This window comes from Balaenoptera musculus, chromosome 5 (genome assembly GCF_009873245.2).
Source record: "Balaenoptera musculus isolate JJ_BM4_2016_0621 chromosome 5, mBalMus1.pri.v3, whole genome shotgun sequence".
Classification (NCBI taxonomy): Eukaryota; Metazoa; Chordata; class Mammalia; order Artiodactyla; family Balaenopteridae; genus Balaenoptera; species Balaenoptera musculus.
In genome coordinates this window covers 20,282,513-20,304,025 of record NC_045789.1, presented here as the reverse complement: position 1 = coordinate 20,304,025, position 21,513 = coordinate 20,282,513, and the positions used below count along the sequence as shown (strand labels likewise).

The 21,513-nt window shown below is 37.9% G+C and overlaps 1 protein-coding gene across 3 annotated transcripts in view; it reads left to right on the top strand.

The window, feature by feature from the left end:
• The window catches only part of EMCN (endomucin), a 96,016-nt gene extending 75,097 nt beyond the window's left edge, over nucleotides 1-20,919 (top strand). The window contains exons 8-13 of one of the 3 annotated variants that reach the window (XR_005020056.1): nucleotides 1,651-1,746; nucleotides 5,743-5,767; nucleotides 7,047-7,108; nucleotides 13,017-13,090; nucleotides 15,296-15,397; nucleotides 20,419-20,919. Coding sequence is in view for 2 of the 3 variants with exons in the window: in XM_036853579.1 (XP_036709474.1) it covers nucleotides 1,651-1,746; nucleotides 5,743-5,767; nucleotides 7,047-7,108; nucleotides 13,017-13,051 (218 nt within the window). In the remaining variant the exon portion in view is untranslated. The other 2 variants (XM_036853579.1, XM_036853580.1) reach the window with 2 other exon arrangements.
• Nucleotides 20,920-21,513: the final 594 nt, after the last annotated feature.

Sequence of the window (21,513 nt, the reverse complement as noted above, 5' to 3'; positions counted from 1 at the left end):
TTTTCTTACCTTAGTGCTAAGCAGCTACCACCAGGGGTCAAGGTGAATTGATGGGACTAATCTCTGATAAGCCAAACTGCATGGGCAGAGATCTCCATAAAAATGAATTTTCACCTTTACAAAACTTTATCTTAATGTTAAAAATGGCCTTTTCAGAAAAGTTCTATTTTAGCAAAAACATATATATGTCAGCCACTGTTTATGCTAGGACTGAATAGAGAATATTCATTAATTTCCCTGAAAATTAAGAATAAGATGAATATATATGAAGCTGTGATGATAAAAGATTATCTTAGGTTCAGGTAAAGTCATTCCATTCAGTAAGTCAGCATATTGCACTTATTGAGCTGCTGATTCATGCCATCTTCATTTTGGGAGGCACTAATGACCTCATGTAAGGTCTAATATGAACCCAGCAGAACTTACTTAAAACAAATATTTAACCATAACAGTGAAGTGTAACCCACCCTACAAATGAATCTCCTAACTATTCTCAACCCCCAGTAAATATAAGGAGTACATATGCCAGCAGATGAGAACACCTAACTAAATAGTAACTATAACATCTATATCTCTACTTATATCCCTATGACAGCTTTTTCCTTTCTTCATTCTTGTTTTAACCTGGGAAATGACTGTCAGAAAAGAAGGCAGATGCTAAAACAAACAAACAGCAAAACCCTTCTTTTAATGAGAACAGGAAAAACTCACCCTAGTTTACTGTAGCAACACCACTCCCCGAAGCAGACATTCACAATTACACACATGCTTATCTTTCTTGGACCATATTGTTCCACCATGATATCCATCTATATCCACTTATGTTATTGTATGCCTTTTTAGTCCTAAGATATTTTTACAGAAAGATATTAATGATTTTTTTTTTAAGAAGCCAGCTTTATGACTAGAGCATTTCCACTAGAACCAGTAGAGGATACATATTTCTTTTTCTTCCAGTTTTATTGAGATATAATTTACATACAGCACTGCATAAGTTTTAGGTGTGCAGCATAATGATGTGACTTACATACATCATGAAACTTATCACAATAAGTTAGTGAACATCCATCACTTCATATGGATACAAAATTAAAGAAATAGAAAATTTTTTTTTCTTGTGATGAGAACTCTTGGGATTTGCTCTCTTAACAACTTTCATATGTAACATACAGCAGTGTTAATTCTGTTTATCATATTATACATTAGTGCTTATTTATCTTATAATTGGAAGTTTGTGCCTTCTGACTGCCTTCATCCAAGCTATGTATTAGTAACTTCACTATAAAGTAGTAAAGAATATAAAGTGTGAATATGGGTCTGACCATAGGGGACAGCTTCTGCCTGACCAGTCTCCCATCTCCTCATTCCTTCAGTCACCAGGAAAGTGGGAACTGTATTCCTTAGGTTTGGAGTTTTATTTCAGAAAGGCTACAAGACTGACATCAAGTGGATACATCAGAAATGACAACTAGGGCAAAACCCAGGAATCAGATAATTATCTTCTTTACTTAAAAAAAAAAAAAAACTTCTTTTAAATAAAATGATGTTTAAAGAAGAAAGGAAGCATACAGTGCTTTTCCTCAGTTCATGAACTATTTATTGTGAAATTCAATAGCCACTCTAACTGACAATGTCTCCAATACTTTTTAGGTATTATTTTGCCTGTGGTTATTGCTTTGATTGCAATAACACTTTCAGTCTTTGCTTTGGTGGGTTTGTATCGAATGTGCTGGAAGACAGACCCAGGTAGGTAACAGTGTTTTGTTTCATTTTGCTTTCCTAAAAGGAGAATATACATGCTCAGTCTAAACTTGAACTTAACCTCTTAAGAGGAGAGAGGAATTATACACCGAAAAGAACTGCTGTATTGCTTGATCACAGAGGTAGAGGGAAAGGGGCAGAGACATCCATTGAATGCTGGTGAATGTAAGGAGTAGGAATTAACTACTAATGGCAGATAATATCGAATATGGACAGATTTTTTTTAATGAAAAAGCCCTAGTTTTGTGGGTGGTCAGGGGAATATGGTAGTAAAGAAGGCATAAAATGACATGCGTTAGCTATAGCGAAGATTTGTTCCATTTCCGTGTAACAGAGAATAAAGGGAAGTATCGCTAAGGATTTCACTTTGGGACCCATAATTTCAAGAAGAGTGTTTTGTGACTTACTTCCCTCCTGGGAGGCACAGCTTCCTTCCTATGTAAGTGTCTTCCACAACCGTGTGCTCTGCTAATTGAACCAGGTCCTCATGGTTGATCACTGTTGCAGTTTTTAGAGGGATTCTAGTCCAACAGTTCTTTATTATTCTCCTTAATCTCTCCATTAGCTTTGGAAAGTCTTTCTTCTTTCATTTAAAGTGACACTGCCTTCTTTTACATCCTCGCCCTTTTTCTTCTTTTTGCTGCTTCATCTTCTTCTCCCTGCCTCTTGAATATTTATGATTCCCGTAATGGCATTATATTTTAAAGTCTTTTATTAAATAAACTTTGAAACTTTAGGATAGATTTAGATTTACAGAAAAGTTGTGAAGATAGGTAGAGAGTTCCCATCTACCCTTATTATTAATATCTTATGTTAGTATGGTATATTTGTCACAATTAAGTAACCAAAATTGATACATTATTAACTAAAGTCCCGATTTTACTGAGATTTCTTTCGGTCTTTATTCAGTCTTTTTTCTGTTCCAGGAACTTGAGCTCTCATTTTATTTCATGCTTCCTCTGAATCCCCCTCCAGTTCCCGGGAACTCGCCTATGTTATCTTAAACTTCAAGCTATCTTTCCATTTCAGACACCTTCCTGGTTGTATAATGTAGTGCCATGTGTTCTGCTTCATCCATGTTATTCCTTCTCTTAGAATGTCCAGCCCCCTGCTTAACTTTTATAACAACACACCTAATCTCCATCTTATCCATTAGGATCTAGCTGAAAAACAAACTTAATCCATATTTTTTCGACACCCCATCTCTTTAAGCAAAGTGGAGTGTTCTGTTACTTCTAATTCCACAGAACTTAATGACAGTATTCATCACACTATAGTATAGTTACTTCTCTATAAGCCTGCTTCCCCTGCACGTCAAACATCTTATTCTGTCTAGGCTGCTGTAACAAAAATGCCATAGACTGGGTGGCTTAAACAACAAACATTTATTTCTCACAGTTCCCGAGGCTGAGAAGTTCAACCAACGCGCCATCAGATTTGACGTCTCATGAGCGCAATCTCCTGGTTTTCAGATCTGCCTGTGTCTTCATGTGGCAGAAGGGACAAGAGAATTCTCTGGGCTTTCTTTTATAAGGGCACTAAGCCATTCCTAAGGACTCTGCCCTCATGACCTAATCACTTTCCAAAGGCCCAGCATCCTAATACCATCACATTGGGCATTAAGATTTAACATATGAATTTTGAGGGGGGGCACAAACATTCAGTCCATAACTTCAGGCAACCAAGTCACAAACTACGTATGACTCACATGGCATTGTGCATAATAAATAGCAGAGAGAGCCTTATGATATGCTTGTTGAGTTAAATTTTGTAATTTTCAGTAAAGTAGAACGTTTCCTTTCCTCACTTTAATTCTAAACAGTTCACTAACAGAACTCTACCTAAGTCTCATATACTGTTAAAAAGTAAAAATGAATCATTTTTATGAGCCACACTCTTCTTTGTTTACCCCATGGACAATGTGCCCCCAGGACACTAATGAATGCTGTTCCTGAGGCCAATCCCTGACTGTGCAGGGCGCGGACAGTTTGGCGCCTGAGCAGGACAGTGCAAGGGAAAGTAATGAGGTGAAAACAGCAGTGTTCATTTTAGCTCTTGCTGTAAAATAAGAAGAAAACAAATCAATGTCTTTCCCTCTGGGAGTTAGTGAATAAACTTCTTAATAAAGTCTGAAATATGCTTCCTCACTCAGTTTCCAGAGGGGAAATAGCATTTTTATAAATCAGTTTAATGTCTCTAAGTTTCTAAACCACCAATCCTATCTTTTATGGGAACTCAACCAATCTAGTTGAAGCCAGTGGGTGTTGAGTATACAGGATAGGGAAAAAAATTGTGGGCTAAATCCATTAGTAAAAATACCCTGTACTGAAAAACTGCTTTGCATAGGAAGATTTGCAAATAAGTTATTTGAAAAGTTGACACTTTCTATTAAAGGGGACTTTATAGGTGAACTGGATCATTCAGAAAAACTGTATGAAATTCCTACCACTATGGAGAGTTATTCTGAAGACATGCAATAGTTTATAACCAAGTTGGGCAATTGTACAATTAGCCAAATCTATTTGTCAACTTTGTTTTCCAAACAGAATTCACAGTATTGTTATCATTAAATTAGCACCATTAAACACCTGGAGTTAATCACTCTTCAAGTATGTGGGTGAGACTTCATTAAGTTCAGAAAATTCATAAACCCAATCATAAACTGATCTCTGGAAGCCAGTATGAATCAGAGATTTCTGTATGAAATTAAGCTTATCTGGATAATGTTGACAGTAGTGTGAGCTTTAACCCAAATAACAATGGCATATATGCAGAAAGTAGTCTGCTGGTATGCATCTATCTGCTAATGAACCCATATTACAGCATTCTAAGAAAAAATATTAAAACAGGCAAACAAGAAAATATCTGCTCATTGTGAAACAGGGCTATGAGCAGCACAGGTGATATCATACATAACAGTTATAATGGGTATTTTTAAATGTTTTTAAAACCCTACTGACGGTAGGGAAGATGAGGTTAGATCTAGTTGGTGAACAGCATACCGTGCCATGAATTAAATTCTAGGGATTAAGATTCATGTTGGAGTAACTTAGCCAAGGTGACAGAAATAGAAGTAGCCAAAATTTTTGTGGAAATCAAGGTCTTTATAAAACAATGATGGTCCAAGTCAAGAGAATGATATTCAAAAGGCATATCCTGATGACAAGAGCTACCTTAGAGATGAAAGGAAATCCAAGAGATGGGAGCCGAGTCATGGAATAAAATCACAGCAAAATCCGGAACAAAGCAAGGACCTTAAGTGATTACATTAAATATTTTGCCGATAGGCCACAGAGTAATGCAAGGTTTGACCAGCACGATCGGCTCCCGAGAGGCCATGCTCTTGTGCAGAATGAATCACTCTGCGTTCTCACAAGCCTGACTTGCTTTCTACCGGCCCTCGTAGAACAGCCTGGCAAAGCGGACAAAAGATTAGTTACAGTTAGAAGGCTCAGTGACATTTTGTAGGGCACTTCTGAGAAGCTGAATCCGTGGGCTTCAGAAGCAATTAGAAACAATATCAACATCATGGCTCACCACAAATACAGAAATTTAGGTCCCCAGAGAGAGCAACATATAAAGAAAAGCCAAAAATTCTATTCTTTGTTATAAGAAGGTAATTCAATACTCTGAGAAGAATTTGTTTCCAGAGATACTGAAAGCTTTTTTGGTGTCTGTGGGATGTACAGTAATGGATAATAGTTCCACACAGTGATACGAAACTATAAGATTAAAATTAGTCCAGAGCTACGTTCAGTGGAGTTGGCCTAGTTGAGACTATACCATGAATGTATTAGCTGTGACTGCGGAATGAGTAGTCACCACGTCTGAGGAAATGGTCAGTGGGCCGGGGAATGGGGCGAGAGACTGAAAAGTTAAAAATTGGCTTTAGAGACATCTTTGAGCAGAAAGTGGCAGGGGTCTCAGGTTTTTTGCAGCCAAGCTCTTCACAACTCTAATAACAATTCCCTCCTCTTCTAGGCACACCTGAAAATGGAAATGACCAGTAAGTAATGCTGCATCATTGTTTTCTTCTAGAAGCTCTGACCCTCTCATTTATATAGGGGAAAGTATTGATCCTCTACTCATACTTCTTCTTCGGGTTTTTCAAGCATTTTGTAGAAGGCACAGTATATGGGGTTTGGCTACCTATTTGTCAGAGAGCTCTCAAGTATGAGAAAGTCAACTGAGAAATTCCAACAACTGAAAGAGAAGGTGGCTCTTAAAGCTTGGGTAAAGTGGTAAAATCAGAAATCAGAAGTTGCCAAAAAAAATCAGAGAAAAACATAGCTAGAGTTTTAAAATAGTTTTCCCATTGAAATTTTCAATATGCTTCTCACAATTAGGGAAAAATCATGCCTGCACCTTGAGACAGCTCTGAGTGGCTTTACTTTAACAACAGATGGTTATTTTGCTTTGACGTTACTAAAACAAACAAAGCAGTTGTTAGCAATCCAACCAACTGTTACAATCAAGGTGCTGCAAAGAGACAAACTATTTTAATGTCAAAACCAAATTCTGTGGTTAAGTTTTCTGTGTTGAGCTGACTTTGTAGCCTGCCTTTTTGTGGGTGTCTTTGTATATTCATTGGGTTGTGAACTTTAAGAATAATGTCCCTATGCCACCTACCCTTCTTAATTAAAAGTAGAGGTTCTTGAGATGTCCAAGGAGAGGAATTGGGGTTTGAAACTATTTTGAGTCTGAGAAGGGATAGGTGGGAACTCTTGTTGAAATGGACAGTTCAGACACTATACTGCAGTGTCCACGACCTCATGAAAAGGAATTACCCAGAACTCAGACCAGTCCAAAAGGTTTGGAAACATTTCTATGTCTTCCCCTCACAACTCAGAAGTGGAGGCATGTGCAACATGGACCTCATGACAGGTGGTTTTTTTGTTGTTTTTCTTTTTGGCTGTGCTGCTCGGCATGAGGGATGTTAGTTCCCCCACCAGGGATCGAACCTGTGCCCCCTGCATTGGGAGCATGGAGTCTTAACCACTGGACCGCCAGGGAAGTCCCTACATGACCCATCTTGATGTTTAATTTAGCTGATGATCATCACCGTAACAGAATAACAGAGATTTATTGGCTTTATTCCAGAAATGAAAGTGCTATAAAAGTATATGTGTCTGTACTTGAAGAGACACAAGTTTTGCCATAGAAACACAAAAAAATATATATGCACGTGTATCTTCTTCTTTCTGTTTGTATCATGTTTACTTTCCTTCACAGATATGTAATGCTAATTACTGTGGTGCTAACTTAATGTTTTCTTTTCCAAATAGACCTCAGTCCGATAAAGAGAGTGTGAAGCTTCTCACTGTTAAGACAATTTCTCATGAGTCTGGTAAGCTCCCAGATTGTCGATTAGATGAAAAATGGTTATTTCAAAATCTAACTTGGATTTTGTTCATGTGAACATGACCAAAAGCATAACTTCTCTAGAAAAACTCAATCATTAACTCCCAAGAAATACAAAATTCTCCTATGAAGGAAAGATGAGCCCTAGAAATACCATTTTTGGTAAGGTTATTAGACTATCTGGCTTTTGGAGGTTGCATGCAGATGTGTTCTGAAGAATGGGTGGTGACTAGAGGCATTTTCTTTTCTGCAGTAGTGGCAGAAAAAACATTAAATATGCCACAGGGGTTTTTTTTTAAAGTATTGCTGTTGTTTTGTTTCATTTTTGGTAATGGCTGTGTACAGTCTACTGGAACTAGGATTCATCAGTTAAAATGTATATCATATTTTATATCACTTCACATACTTTAACTGAGCTTCTCAGTGAGGACAAAACACAATTTCCTGTTGATAAAATTTACATTTCTTTGTGCTAGTTTCTTAGGTTTTGATTTTGTTTGGTTTGAAATCTAAAAAGGTTTTCAAAATATAGATATGATTTGTATGAATTATATTTGTATCGAAAGCAATGAAAAATGAGATGCTAGATAGTTTTTAAAAATTAAAAAAACACAGATTACATTTTTGTTTTGAGTAAACAAAATATTTAAAACATCAATATGACAAAACAGATAAATAAAAAGTAATTATGAGTTTTATGAAACAATCTATGTGGCTCGAATTTAAATATCAAGTTACATCAAGACATTTACTATATTCAGTCCCCCCAATTTTACCTATACAAAATAGTCCCATAATACATATGTTATGTGAAGTGAGAGCTATCAGATGATAAACATTATAAATACGTTGCAGGAAACAATTTTGTAAAGCAAAAGTCTATAAATATAGTCCCAATTCAAGAGCAAGATATCAAAGGCTGAATGAGGTCCACATTTCAGGTAGGAGATTCCAACTAGAACAAACTACAACGGATAAACAAAAGAGTTGAAAAGCAAGGGCACCCAAAATCTGCAGAGACGTGGCCAAATCCCTCATGGGAGCCATTTTCTCTTACGAGAGACTTTCATTCTTGTATCTCTTACACATTTCTTTATTCCCACACCGTTCTCTTGAAGGTAACCATATGAATGAATGAAAGAGTAAAATTCCTCCACAGGGTAATTGGAAACCACTCACCAGTTTCTCCTGGCTGTTTACCAGCCTTGACTAAGTAGCTGAGCCTATTCTACTTTGTCAAGGAAAACCTCCAGGCAAGCAGACTAAATGTGAACTAGTCTTGAGTAAGGTTATGAAGGACCCAGAGTGTGACTACACCATTTATCAAGAAAAGTTCTCAGAATCTGCCTGTGACTTGTAAGCAGCATGACAAACTGTAATTTCATGCATGCTGTTTTATCCCCTCGGGATTTAAACCAAACACTCGGCAGCTTCTGGGGGTCTCCAAGCTGTGGACCAGAAGCCTCTGTATAGGAGCCCTTGGCTCTCCTGGTGACGAGGGGGCTGAGATCAAGACCACCTGCTCTGCTACCCATTTCTACCAGGGAAATGACAATTGACACCAGAATCACGGCTCTCAGGAGGGGAAATCCACAGAGAAACTTTGTGTTTCTTGGTTGCAAATTTGCTTTCTGATTCTTCTTCAAGGCCCAAGCATAATTCTGTGTAAGCTACTGTCTCCCACCCTCATACTAACTGCAATAATAAGTGGGTAGACCACAGTGGGATAGTTAAGAAGACCCTTAACTACCCAAACTTCCTTTTCTTCATAAGTAGCTTTTCAGGTCATAGGTCTAAGGAGGAAATATTACTATGGAAATAATAAGATCTAGTCTCTGGTACTTTTATTTCTGCCAACCTCCAGTTAGAAAGCACACTTCTTTTAATAAAATAAAAGTCAACCTAGCTGATTATAGAAAATATTTGGTAATAGGGGAAAACTAAAATAGGTGACTCAGAGTTGATTTCAATAGCCTAGAACTGATAATCTAAAACAATGCCCTCCAAATTCTCTTTGTACTACCACAGTTTTTATTAAAGTCTGTCCACCATTAACAGGTTTTGGTGGTTCCTGAAACACCTGCAAACAAATCTCTTCCCACCTTCTTTCAAAACTTATTCAAATATGCTTTCGTTATAAAATTATGCTCACCACACTCAATAGAAATTACATTATTATAATTATTTTCACTTAAATATCTCTTTCCTAATAGTGACATCATTCTAAAATATAACTAGAATAGTCTGAAATGATTGTTTTATATAAGTTCACAGGTTTAGCCTAAATTTCCACTATCTCCTATATAAAAATTTTTAAATAGTTAAAAAATACAGAAAAAGAATTTGATAGAACGAATATGTGACAACTCACCACTCAGAACTGATGATTGTTATATTTCATATTATGTGCTACATGGCCTAAGGGACATAGTATTAATTAATGCACCAATGTGGGTAACAACATGAAATTTGAGATTCAATGGTCTTAAGAATTCATTGGATTGGTCAGTATGTCAATTTATAAACTCTGGTCTTATATCTCAAAATAAATTTTGCCATTTTAGAGGTCAATATATCATGTTTCCAAGGAAACAGAGCTCTGCAGCAATTCACCTTCAGGCGGAATGCCAGTAGATGCTAAATTTTCTGGGTTTCTACAAGCCTCTATGTGTAATGGTTATTGTTCTGAGTATTTTCTCCAGATAAGACAGTTCCTTGCCTCAAATCCTCCTCCTCTAATTGGCCATGGTGTTCATCCATCCACACTTCCTGCTTCTTCTAAATATGTTCTTTCTCAAGCAGGGTTCTTCCGTTGAAAATGTGGCCCACAATGTTTAAAATCTGATTATTTCGATTGGGAGCTTTCTTTAATGTAAAAGAGAAAGCCTACTAGGGTATACACAAGAATGTGCTTTCAGAAAAAAATGAGCACCAAACATAGCAGATCACGGAGTCCTTTATGAGAACATATAAGATGCCACTCAGGTTTAGTAAGAAGTCTTGCCAAGTTAAACATCCTCATGATTTACTACAAAATATACATGTGACATGATGCATTTTAAACATGATTCCCACTTACACCACTCCTCAGAAAGTTAATGTACATTATCTCATTTTTAACATGTAAGGCTATACAAATATGAAGAAAATTGTCTAAATTAAGGAATACATGATTCCACAAAAGAAAGAAAACACTGTATCACTGAATTTAATTTCAAAGCATCACTTGGTTTTGAACTATTTGGAGGAAGAAAAAGCAGATCTGAATCCATTTATAATTTTCCTTTGCTTGGAAAACTCTGATAAGTTTTTATTACTTATGATTAAGTTCCAACACTTTAGCATGTCTACAAGGCCTTTCATGATGTGCCAGATTTCACTTGCTCAAATTTTGAACCACTTAATAACACGTACTTCCCAGATGTCACTCATCTCCTATCCTCTGTGTTCCTCACTGAACTCAAGCCCTTTTGAAGAAGGAGACAGCACCTTGGTCTCCTTTGTCACTCCCACCTCCCCCTCCTACTCATTGTGGTAATTACATATTATTCATATATTATTAGTATACTAATACTAATTAGTATGTTATGGTAATTACTCATTAAATGTACAGTTACTTTTCCGTTTATTTGTGTTTTACAAACATTCATTAACAACTAGAAATGAACAACTGTAAAGATGAGGGAAAGATTCATAGATGTATAAAGGCATACAGAGATTCAGCATCTGTCTTCACAGCCCTTCAACAGTTGCGTCAATCTCTGCATTTACACCAAGGCTTCCTTGACTGTCCCAGCTGTACGTGGTCTTTCTCTCCTCTAACTGTTGATTGGCAAGTCATCATGCACTACTGCCTTGAATATCTCTTCGTGGCTTAAACTGCCATTTTAATATTTGACCACGTTATGCATAATAGAGAATGGGGGGAAAATGGGGAATAGAAAAGAATTAAAAATTACTTATGAGAGAAAACCTTGATATGATCAGTATTGGCATTTGGTGTATTTCTTTTTTTTTTTTTTTTAATAAGGGTTACTATCTTTTTTTTTTATTTATTTATGGCTGTGTTGGGTTTTCGTTTCTGTGCAAGGGCTTTCTCTAGTTGCGGCAAGTGGGGGCCACTCTTCATCGTGGTGCGCGGGCCTCTCACTATCGCGGCCTCTCTTGTTGCGGAGCACAGGCTCCAGACGCGCAGGCTCAGCAGTTGTGGCTCATGGGCGCAGTTGCTCCACGGCATGTGGGATCCTCCCAGACCAGGGCTCGAACCCGTGCCCCCTGCATTGGCAGGCAGATTCTCAACCACTGCGCCACCAGGGAAGCCCTGGTGTATTTCTTTCCAGTTGTTTTTTTCTAGGTGTATATGTACTTTGTTTGCTTTTACCATATATATCATTATTGTAACTATTATTTGAATCATATGGTTATTGAATCTTTCCACACTTTCTACTCCCAGTTAGACAGACTTTGGGAGATATTAAGAATTGAAGTTTTTCATATGATTTGTTTTACATGACTTCTGGCAGACAGTGGGGGTTCAATAAATGTTTCTTTTGTTTACTTCTTATTCCTGTACTTTGTAGCCATGGATTCCAGGACATGCTGTGCTTTTTGTTAAATAAACAATAGTGAGCAAAGGGTTGTAGTGGGGCAGGGGCTGTGAGGGCTGTTGCTCTGAGCCTGACATTTCTTGAAGCAGAAGACTTGAGGAGCTCTTGAAGGGGAGTCCCAGGTTTGTTCTTCTTAGGTCTCTGGTACTATTTATTATCGCCATGACAGTGTAGGTAACGGGTGACATCAATGGAGTCCCCAGAAGACTGGTTTCCTAGCTGGCAGAAAAAAGCTGGAGCAAAACAATGACATTTATTCTCAAAGTTGGACACTTGGACCCATACTGATTTTATATAATGTGACTGCTGTTGTTACTTGAATCTACATGAAAGACACAGGCAATGTGAAATGCTTTGAACACAAACCCAAGAGCATGTAAAAATGCTTGGGGGCTTCCCTGGTGGCGCAGTGGTTAAGAATCCGCCTGCCAATGCAGGGGACACGGGTTCGAGCCCTGGGCCGGGAAGATCCCATAGGCCGCAGAGCAACTAAGCCCGTGCGCTACAACTACTGAGCCTGTGCTCTGGAGCCTGCGAGCCACAACTACTGAGCCCACGCACCTAGAGCCCGTGCTCCGCAACAAGAGGAGCCACCGCAGTGAGAAGACCACGCACCACAACGAAGAGTAGCCCCTGCTCGCCGCAACTAAAGAAAGCCCATGTGTAGCGATGAAGAACCAATGCAGCCAAAAATAAATAAAATAAATAAATTTAAAAAAAGAATGCTTGGGGCCTCTCAGTTCCCCATCATCCTAAGTTAATATTTATCTTTATATTGATGATGGAATAACATTGTTATTTTGAGCAATGTTCCCTGTGCTGCTTTGTATGTCATCAAAGTATTCATGTTGGCCTATAAATTCATTTTCACGAAACTCTCACTGAATTATTCAAACAAAGGACCCTAGAATGTTTTCCTGATAAAATGGCATTTTAAATATATGATGTAGTTTTGCTCAGGCAGAGCCAGCTTATGGAACAAGCAAAATTCAATAACTTATTCCCTAGGGTGCCTCTCTTGCTATCACCTCCCAACTCACACCCCCTATCTGCAGGAAGTGAGTTAGCATTGCTCCTCTAGGGTAAAAATAAACAATGGCCGAATAAAGCTCATAAATCTTGGTGAACGATTTCCAGGCAATACCAAGAGGTAAGCTGTGGCTCTAATGACGTTCTTGAAGGGAAACTGGACTTTCCTTGAAAAACAAAAAACAAGCCAAGAAACTTTTATTTTCATGCTTATTCACTCTCTGAGCTTATAGACCAAAGCATATCTTCTGTTTTTAGGTGAACACTCTGCACAAGGAAAAACCAAGAACTGACAGCTTGATGGATCCTCTCCACACCTGGGCAATAAATATGTAAGTTCCCTAATTTCACTCACTGCGATACTCATTAATATCTGTTTTGTTAGCCTGCTGCAGCTCAGATTATTTTTAAAGACTTTTATAACCTGAAAAGTTAATAGCTTGTGTCAGCTAAACCATCATTTTCTATTTGTCTAAAAACAAACTCTAAGAACACTTGCCAGAGAAATAAATGTCTTGGGGGCTGTAGAAGATTCTTCCAGTTGCCCTGCCTACCTCAGGAATGATACAATTCATTCTTTCTGCCTGTTGGTAATGTTTCCTCATAGATGCAGTTTGCCTCTGCCTGGGTCAGCATATACATACTTAACAGTGGCAGTTAGACAGGGTTCTATTGCTAAGGAAGACTTGCAGGACCCAAAATGACAGTAAACAAAAAAAAAAATAGGATATGACACAGCAGCTGCATTAAGGTAAGAATGCGCATCACAGCCAAAGGCTGGCTCAGGGAGAGGGGTCCAGAGATGCCAGGTGGGAGATCCAATTGTCCTCTCTCAGTAAGAACCGTACCCAGATGTACTTTCTCTCTGGAGCCAGGAACCATGGATGTGTGCACAAAGTACCTCAAACAAGGTGATCCAAAATGCACCCTCAGCTGGGGTTTCTTATACAGTAAGTCCCGTACATATGAACCTTCAAGTTGCGAACTTTCAAAGATGCAAACATGCGTTCCATCAACGTCAGGCATGAGTGAAATTGCACTCTGTCTCCTATTCCTGACGACCCTTCAGCTCTACCATCTCCCACCTCCTCTCCCTCCTCCAGTCAGTAACTCTTCTTGCCTGTTCACTCGATGCCAGCTGTTGTTCTGTACTACTGTACTTTTCAAAGTACCATACTGTAAGAGTAAAAATATTTTCTTCATTTTTTGGTTTTTTAAATGTATTATTTGTGTGAAAAGTATTATAAACCTATTACAGTACAGTACTATACAGCTGATTGTGTTAGTTGGGTACCTAGGCTAACTTTGTTGGACTTACGAACAAATTGGACTTACGAACACACTCTTGGAACGGAACTCGTTTGTATATAGGGAACTTACAGTACCCAGATGGTCATGTAGGCACATTCTTGCTGTATAACTAGATGAGTGACAGAGCCCTCCAGGTGTCTCAATGAGACCAGATGCAAGGTGATCAATCTCATTACATTAATTGTTAATCAATGAATAATTGAAACCTCTCAAAACTATGGTTACAAGCAACTGCTATTCTGTGTGTTCCATTCTTTGACCAGGAGTCAGTGCAATGCAGGTACATGTCTTATTTCAGTAAAACAACTCAGCCCGATTTCAGGCCTGCTGGAATTAACCTTTCCAGCTTAGCATGGGACTGTCTTTTGCTTTTCTAGAATTGGGTAAGAAAAGTTTCTTTTGACTTATTTTTCACAAGCAGCATTGATTAAGTGCCCTCACAATTAGTGTTTGATAATTTTTAGAACCTGCAGAGAAATTTACCCTTTAGCAACTAATAGTAAAAAGGCAAAAGAACAGATAAGTAGGTGTATGCCCAGAACTGGCCTAAACACAATGGTAATCACTCTGGGTAGTGTCCGGGGGGAATGTCATTGTTATGCTCACTACTTATGTCTACTTCCCAGCACGAATACAATGCTGTTACGGATACTCAGCCACTGTTTATTGAATAAATGATGCCAGCCATGCTTCTCTGGCCAGGAGCAGGAGACATAAACAAAGGAGTGTCATCCAGACATGCATCGGTGTCAGAATTTCATCCTTCTCTAGCCAGCAAGGGGTGGGTTAGGATGAGAGGAATCTGGGACTTTGCCTGTCCTTTTGCAATGCACTCTTTCAGATGCAAGATTCAAGAACCTGAGAAGTGTGAGAAATTTGTGGAGACGTGGTCCAGCTCCCTCTGGTATATGGCAAGCTTCCTTCCATACAAGCTATGGTTTCTTTGCAATCCTGTGGCTAGTAAAAGGATGCTTTCCAGATTGTTAAAATGCTCAAATCTTAGTGACCAGTTGTCCAATTTGGAGGAAGAAGAAGTCTTCTGTTCAGTTGGAAAGAGAAAGAAAGAAAAGTCTCTATGCAGGAGACAGTCTCTATACAGGAGAAAAGGAAGAGTACTGACCCAAACAAGCTCAACAAAATGAATTATCATCCAACTCCCATTTCTTTCGATTTTTGTACTTTAAAAAATATTCCTAGCCTCTAATCTCATGTCTTTTGATTTGCAGAGGTAAATAGCTTCTGTTGCCTTTCTGAGTAATTGTGGAATTACATAACAATGTTCTGAAGAGTAAAGATGAAAGTAATGGGAAGAAACATGTTTGAAATTGGTCAGTTCTATTGTCTATTTGTCTTACCCTTTTTTCAATATATTTCTCTTAGCAACCATTGTACTTTAAATGTAGTAACCGCTGAGTAATTGCTTTCTCCTAGAAATCAGATATCACCTAGAAATAAGATATCAACTCAGAAATTCAGGATAAATAGGAATGCATTTATCAGAACTAGAAGTTGAGAAAAGAAGTTGAGAAGTCTTTGGATTGGTATGCAACAGCAAACACTGATATGGAAACATTCACTCATGTTAAAATTTTTCACCTCAGGATAAATTTCTAGATGTATTTAATGCCTGCTGCTTCGTATAATGATCATCTATTTTGTGCTGAATGTTGTACTTAATGGAATTCCAAAATACCTTTAATCTATGATCCTTGCCCTCTCTGCAAAACTTTGTCTAGTGAGAACATGAAATCACACACAAGAAATAAGAAAATAGAGAAAAAAATTAAAAAGCTATATGGGCATGATTGATACAATTCATCAATTCAATCTAGTTCTAAAATCTCTTAAGACTTTTATGTCAACAAGAGGAAGGTTGATAGGAGTTTCAAAAAATACTATCTTTCACTGCAGATTTATTGCTATATTTAGGGACCATAATTTATTTAGAATAAGAAAATGATTATTTTAGTTTAAGCTTTCCCTGTATAATTCATTTTCCTCTCAGCTATTAGCTGATACCTCCCTCAAAATGGCTATTAGTGCAAAAATAACTTGTGGTAAGTTTTGAAGGCCACTGGAATCAAAGATTAGAGATACATTAGCTGTATGTACTTCTATACATATTTGTGCTCACTTATAATGCAAATATGCTCTGTTATTTTCTTCTGAGATTCTTTTATGACAAGAGTTTAATTCTTTTATGACAAAGTGACAAGGAATTGATTTGCTGTTACCTAGGACTTCTGCTAAGGCCAGAATTTTTATGCCAAAATGTAGAGCAGGAAAGCACATCCTTTTCTTACTGATGCCAACAAATGGTCTGAACAAATTGGTTAATAATGAGTGTGAAGGGACATTAGCTAATAATATCTATATGGGGAAAATATATAAAAAAACTAAATGTAAAAAAAAGTAGAAGAAAAATTTGTTAGGTGTTATTATGTGTCTGATTAGGAATTTTCAGACCATGAAACAATATAACACAATGGAAATAATAGGAATTCTACTACATCATGACTTAAAATTTCCAAACATAAAAATTATCATAAAGAAAACTATAAATTATAAATCGGGAATATGTTTGTCATAAATATGAGACCAATTCATTAATATTTTAAATATACAAAGACATTTATACAAATCGGAAATTTTTTAAATGAGCAAAGGCCATGAACAGGCAATTCACAGAGGAGGAAATAAAAATGGTAATATAAAATTATAGAAGAGTTCCTGTACTATTACTAATCAAAAATGGAATTAAGACCAAAAAAATTATAACCTTCAATTACTTGAGTTTTTCTTTTTCTAATTTTTAAAAATCATACTGGTGAAGCAAATAGTATCATATGCTGCATTTGACAGTATAAATTGGATTAACTGGATTAATCTTTCCTAAGAGCAGTTTGGTAATATTCACTAAGAGACTTAAAGTATTCACATTTGTCACCTAGTAACTTAACTTTTAGGAAATTTTCAAAAGGAAATTATTTGAAATGTGATTAAAGATTAATATACAAAGAATGGTAGCAAACATTTAGAAACAGCATGTCCAGTGGTATGGAAATTTCAGATAAATTAGGTATGATCCAATCAATGACATTATACAACTAACAAAAGTGATTATCAAGACAATTTTTTAATTGCATGTAGACACGTCCAAGATATATCTTAAATGAGGGGAAAAACAATTTTAGAACTGAGAAGAAAGTCTTTTAATTGTTCTGAGACCAATCCTGTGCTGCAGAAGGGAGGAGACCTGCTGCCGCCTGGCCGCTCCCTCTGCAGCAGGTCTCCTGTCCGTTCTGTTCCAAGCCACCTGCCAGCGTAAGAAGTGAGGGGAGTTTCAGGTCAATGAAGAACCAAGGGGCAGCAAGACCAATAACTTGTATGAAGGTCTCATCTCACAGATCCTCAACAAAGTGGAATGTTACCCCTTTCTATTTTTCTTGCAGATACAATTCACTGTACTTCTGTAATTTTCTAAATGATACCCTTGATAATCTAAAAGCATCTTTGTGAACTTCCAGAAAAGCTTAACATGTTTTTCAATTATTTTTCTTACATTTTAAAATGAATAATGAGGGCTAAAAAGAAAACATCACAAGTAAAACAAGATTTATTTTCTGATCCTGGTCTATGGCCTTCAACAAATTTCTTTATAATGCTTTGCAGTAGGTTCCACATCTATAAAACCAGGACAGAATGACCTTTTCTCCTAAAACCATTGTGCTTCTTTGCTTATAAAGTGTTGTCAATATGATTAAAGAATCTATCATGAGACTTTATTATTAAAGTGATCATTAATTTTTTGTAAGAATCACAAATATACAAAATTTTAGGGTTGTGAGAGGTTCAGTGACCATAAAGTTCTTCAGTGACCATAAAGAAGCCAGCACACTGAATTTTAGAGCGATTATAATGTTGGAAAGAAAGCTTATGCTGTATTGGTACAGACATTCAAACTGAAATGTCAACTGATGAATAAAATCGTTAATGAAGCAAGCAAAATTCATTTCTTGAGAAAGACTGTCAATGTGTAATACACTCTGATGAAAAATCCAGTTTGTTCCTATATTGGTTTCTGATCTTTGAGAAAAAAAAGATCAATACAATATTAATCATGAGCATTATCCTACTCACATAAATTGAGATGTTTACCTAGCTGATCTATGCTGCAAACGCTTAGCTTCACTTAGAAACTCACCTACGGAGGATTACAGTTCCATTGAAGAAAAAGTGACAGAGATCTTACTCCTTACCCAGTACTAGACCAGGTATTAAGAGGGACACAACATGGTTTGCTGTCCTCAAGGAGCTTAGACAAGTGTAGAGAAATACAAATAAGATCATTTTAATAGAATATAGTAAATAAGAGAGTGGTATGTAAAGATAGCCATGGTACCTTGAAGTTTAATGGTAAATTTCTTAGAGAAGATAGTATTTAAGTTGAGACTTACAGGGTAAGAAAAAAAAAATGACCTGGGTTTTTCTAGACACAGGGAATATGTAAATGCAAAGAACTGTGAAACTGAGTGGTATATGAAAAAAATTATAGATAATTGGTTAACTTAGAGCTGTTCTATATACAGCTGCTGCAGGGTCAATGAACCACTGATACTATTCCACAACAAGATTAAGTACAGAAACTGAGTGTAAGCATTTAAAAATTGTTATAGCAATCTGCTATTGCTTCAACATTTTATTCACATTATTTTATTCTTTAAAATATCAGTTTGCAACTGATTATAAATTTTTAAAAACCAACCTGGTCCATAGATAACTTGGGAAGCAAGGGCCTGGAAGATATAGTTCAATGCCAGAAGGGCTGAGAAATGAGGCTGAAGCAGTGGAAGACACCAGATCATGAGAGGTCTTGTTTCCCATGCTAAGCTAAATCATAAAGGACTTCACATGGCGAGAATGAAATACTTTCTTTTTCTAAGCAGAATAAAATCTGACTCTTTCCTTTTTACTAATGCCATCAAGCAGCCATTTATTTATTTGGGGAGACCCTCTGACCTTGAATGTAAAACACACCCAGGAAGTTAGTCCAGAATTTGAGAGCGGGGAGTGTTTCAGTCATCCCTGTAATCATTATGCTCCTTCTAGGGCTACGCCATGCTCTGGCCTGTGCGAGACCATCTGTCAGCCACAGGTGCTCTGGGAGGACATTAGAAATGCCCTGCTTTACAGTCCTTTCCACAGACTAAGACTTGACCTGGATCCTGTGTCCACTCTCTGTTCTTCCAACTGTCCCGCAAGACATGGTAACCAGTGTCCAGCTCCCGCACTGCAAGGCAGCAATGCAACCATCCCTAGCAAAGGTCCTGCCTCACCGACCATGCCATGAGGGAGCAAGATGCAGGTCTCCACCCTGGTCCCACTGCCCACCCTCACCCCCCACCATATAATCCTCCTCCCAGACTCCAACAAACCACCGGCACTGCCATCAGCAGCACGACAGCACCTACCCTGCCATGCCGGGCACGTGCCCCTTTCCCAATTAAAGCACAGAAGCTTCCTTCTCCTGCTCTTTTGGGGGGCCAATACACAAAGTTGTTTCTGTACCGCAAACAAGAAAACCCAAAGTAATAAACCAAAGCCCTGACTCTCCTTCCTGTGAAGGAGAAGTGCAGAGTTGCCTGTTCACTCTTCTCCCTGATAAGTACGCGGCAGCAAAAGCATGAAAGTTGCCAATAAATTTCTTAATTACTCACATTGTTACCCCAAGCAACAGACCTCGAACGATGTCGCGTTAGTGATAAGGTACAGTGAAGTGCTTTAATCAGAAGAGGAATATGATGAGATTTGTGCTTGAGACACATCACTGAGTGTTCAATGTGGAAGATTAATTCAACAGGAGTAAGACCGGAAGCCGAGAGGTCAGAGGACTATCTCAGTATTCCCCGGGAAAAGAACAAGGGCTTCACCAGGTCTGCAAGTACAGTAGGGATACAGATGAAGAGGCAGAATAGAATAAAGAATTGCCTGGAAGGTAGCATTCTCCAGAGGTAGGGATTGTGTGCATGTAGGCATTGGGGAAGGAGAACTGTTAGGGGTATAGATTATGCCCACAGATCTAGCGTGAGTGCCTGGATGGATCATGAAGGTAAGAGCAAAGATTGGAATTACGGAGCGAGAGCGAATAGGTTTGGGAGGCAGTCTAGTGGGTTTCCTTTCAGACTTGTTGAGGTTGAAGTGCTTATGAGACATTCCAGTGACTCTACTGGGTGGAAAAATTCAGCTGGTCACTAACATTTCTTACCAAGAGATGGTCTCCCCCAGCATCTCTACTTCTTCACTTTCTTGGAATCTGAACTTTTTTGTTTCCCCCTTTCCCACCCCACAGGCTTACTCTTCAGCTTCTGTGCTCCAGAGGTAGAAAGGGAGAAAGCCCTGTGGATTCAATCCTGACTTCCAACCCTGCTCGCCAGTGTGCACCAGTCACCTGTCCCAATAAAGTGATGTCCAGATGACACGCAATAATAGAAGAGAATCGGAAACCATCCTCGGCCTCTCCTGTCCTTTAAGATGTGAAAAAACACATTACCACATTTTATAGGAACATTCCTAGGGGAGGGAATTTTAGGAGGGGCATCTGTGAGCAGGTAACCTGACAGCCCAGGCAGGTGGCTTCACTGATGAAATGACTGTCCCTTGAGTTTAAAGTTTTCAGAACTAACATTTCTTATCCACAGAGACTTTCCTACTTTCTCAGTGTTCTTTTGTTACCTAACGTTTGTATTTATTGTTTTCCACTATGTTAATGCAGGGAACATTTGCAAGTGTATTAAATATTGGGTCGAAATCCTGCCATGCCACTTTGTACATAAAGATATTTTATTCATGCTTCCATGTGTTACTTTTCATAAATAATTGCTGTGCTCAACACACTAAAAATATGATAATACGACTGTGAAAATGGCAATGATATTGTCTTCCCATAATTATGAGTATTTTGGGATTGATTATTAGACTATGAGAGCTCACTAATGAAAGGCATCTAATAAGTGAGAAAGGGACAAAGGATTCACGTATTAGACCCTGTTCAAGGGAAGTCAATTTCTTTGGTCTTTCTCTTTGTAATTCACACTATGTGACAAGGATGTAAGGGCATTTATGACACTCTGTACCGCATTCATTACGAAGATAACAGGACTGTGCTTTTTCATAATCCACTTGATTGACACTATCTCTGTGCATTTTTATTTTCTTTTAGAAATGTATTGATTTGTTCTAGCAATCATTGTTAAATCTCCAGTTTGTAGAAACCAACATTTCATAAATACATAATTGTGATATTATTTTTCAGTGTATCACTTTCCTAAAAATACCATATGATTATAGCTGCCACTCCATCAGGGTCAAATTCTTCTGTTGAAGGCTGACTGATAAACCTTGACTACTCCTTGGACACAAGGGATCAAGACATCATGTTGGCTGA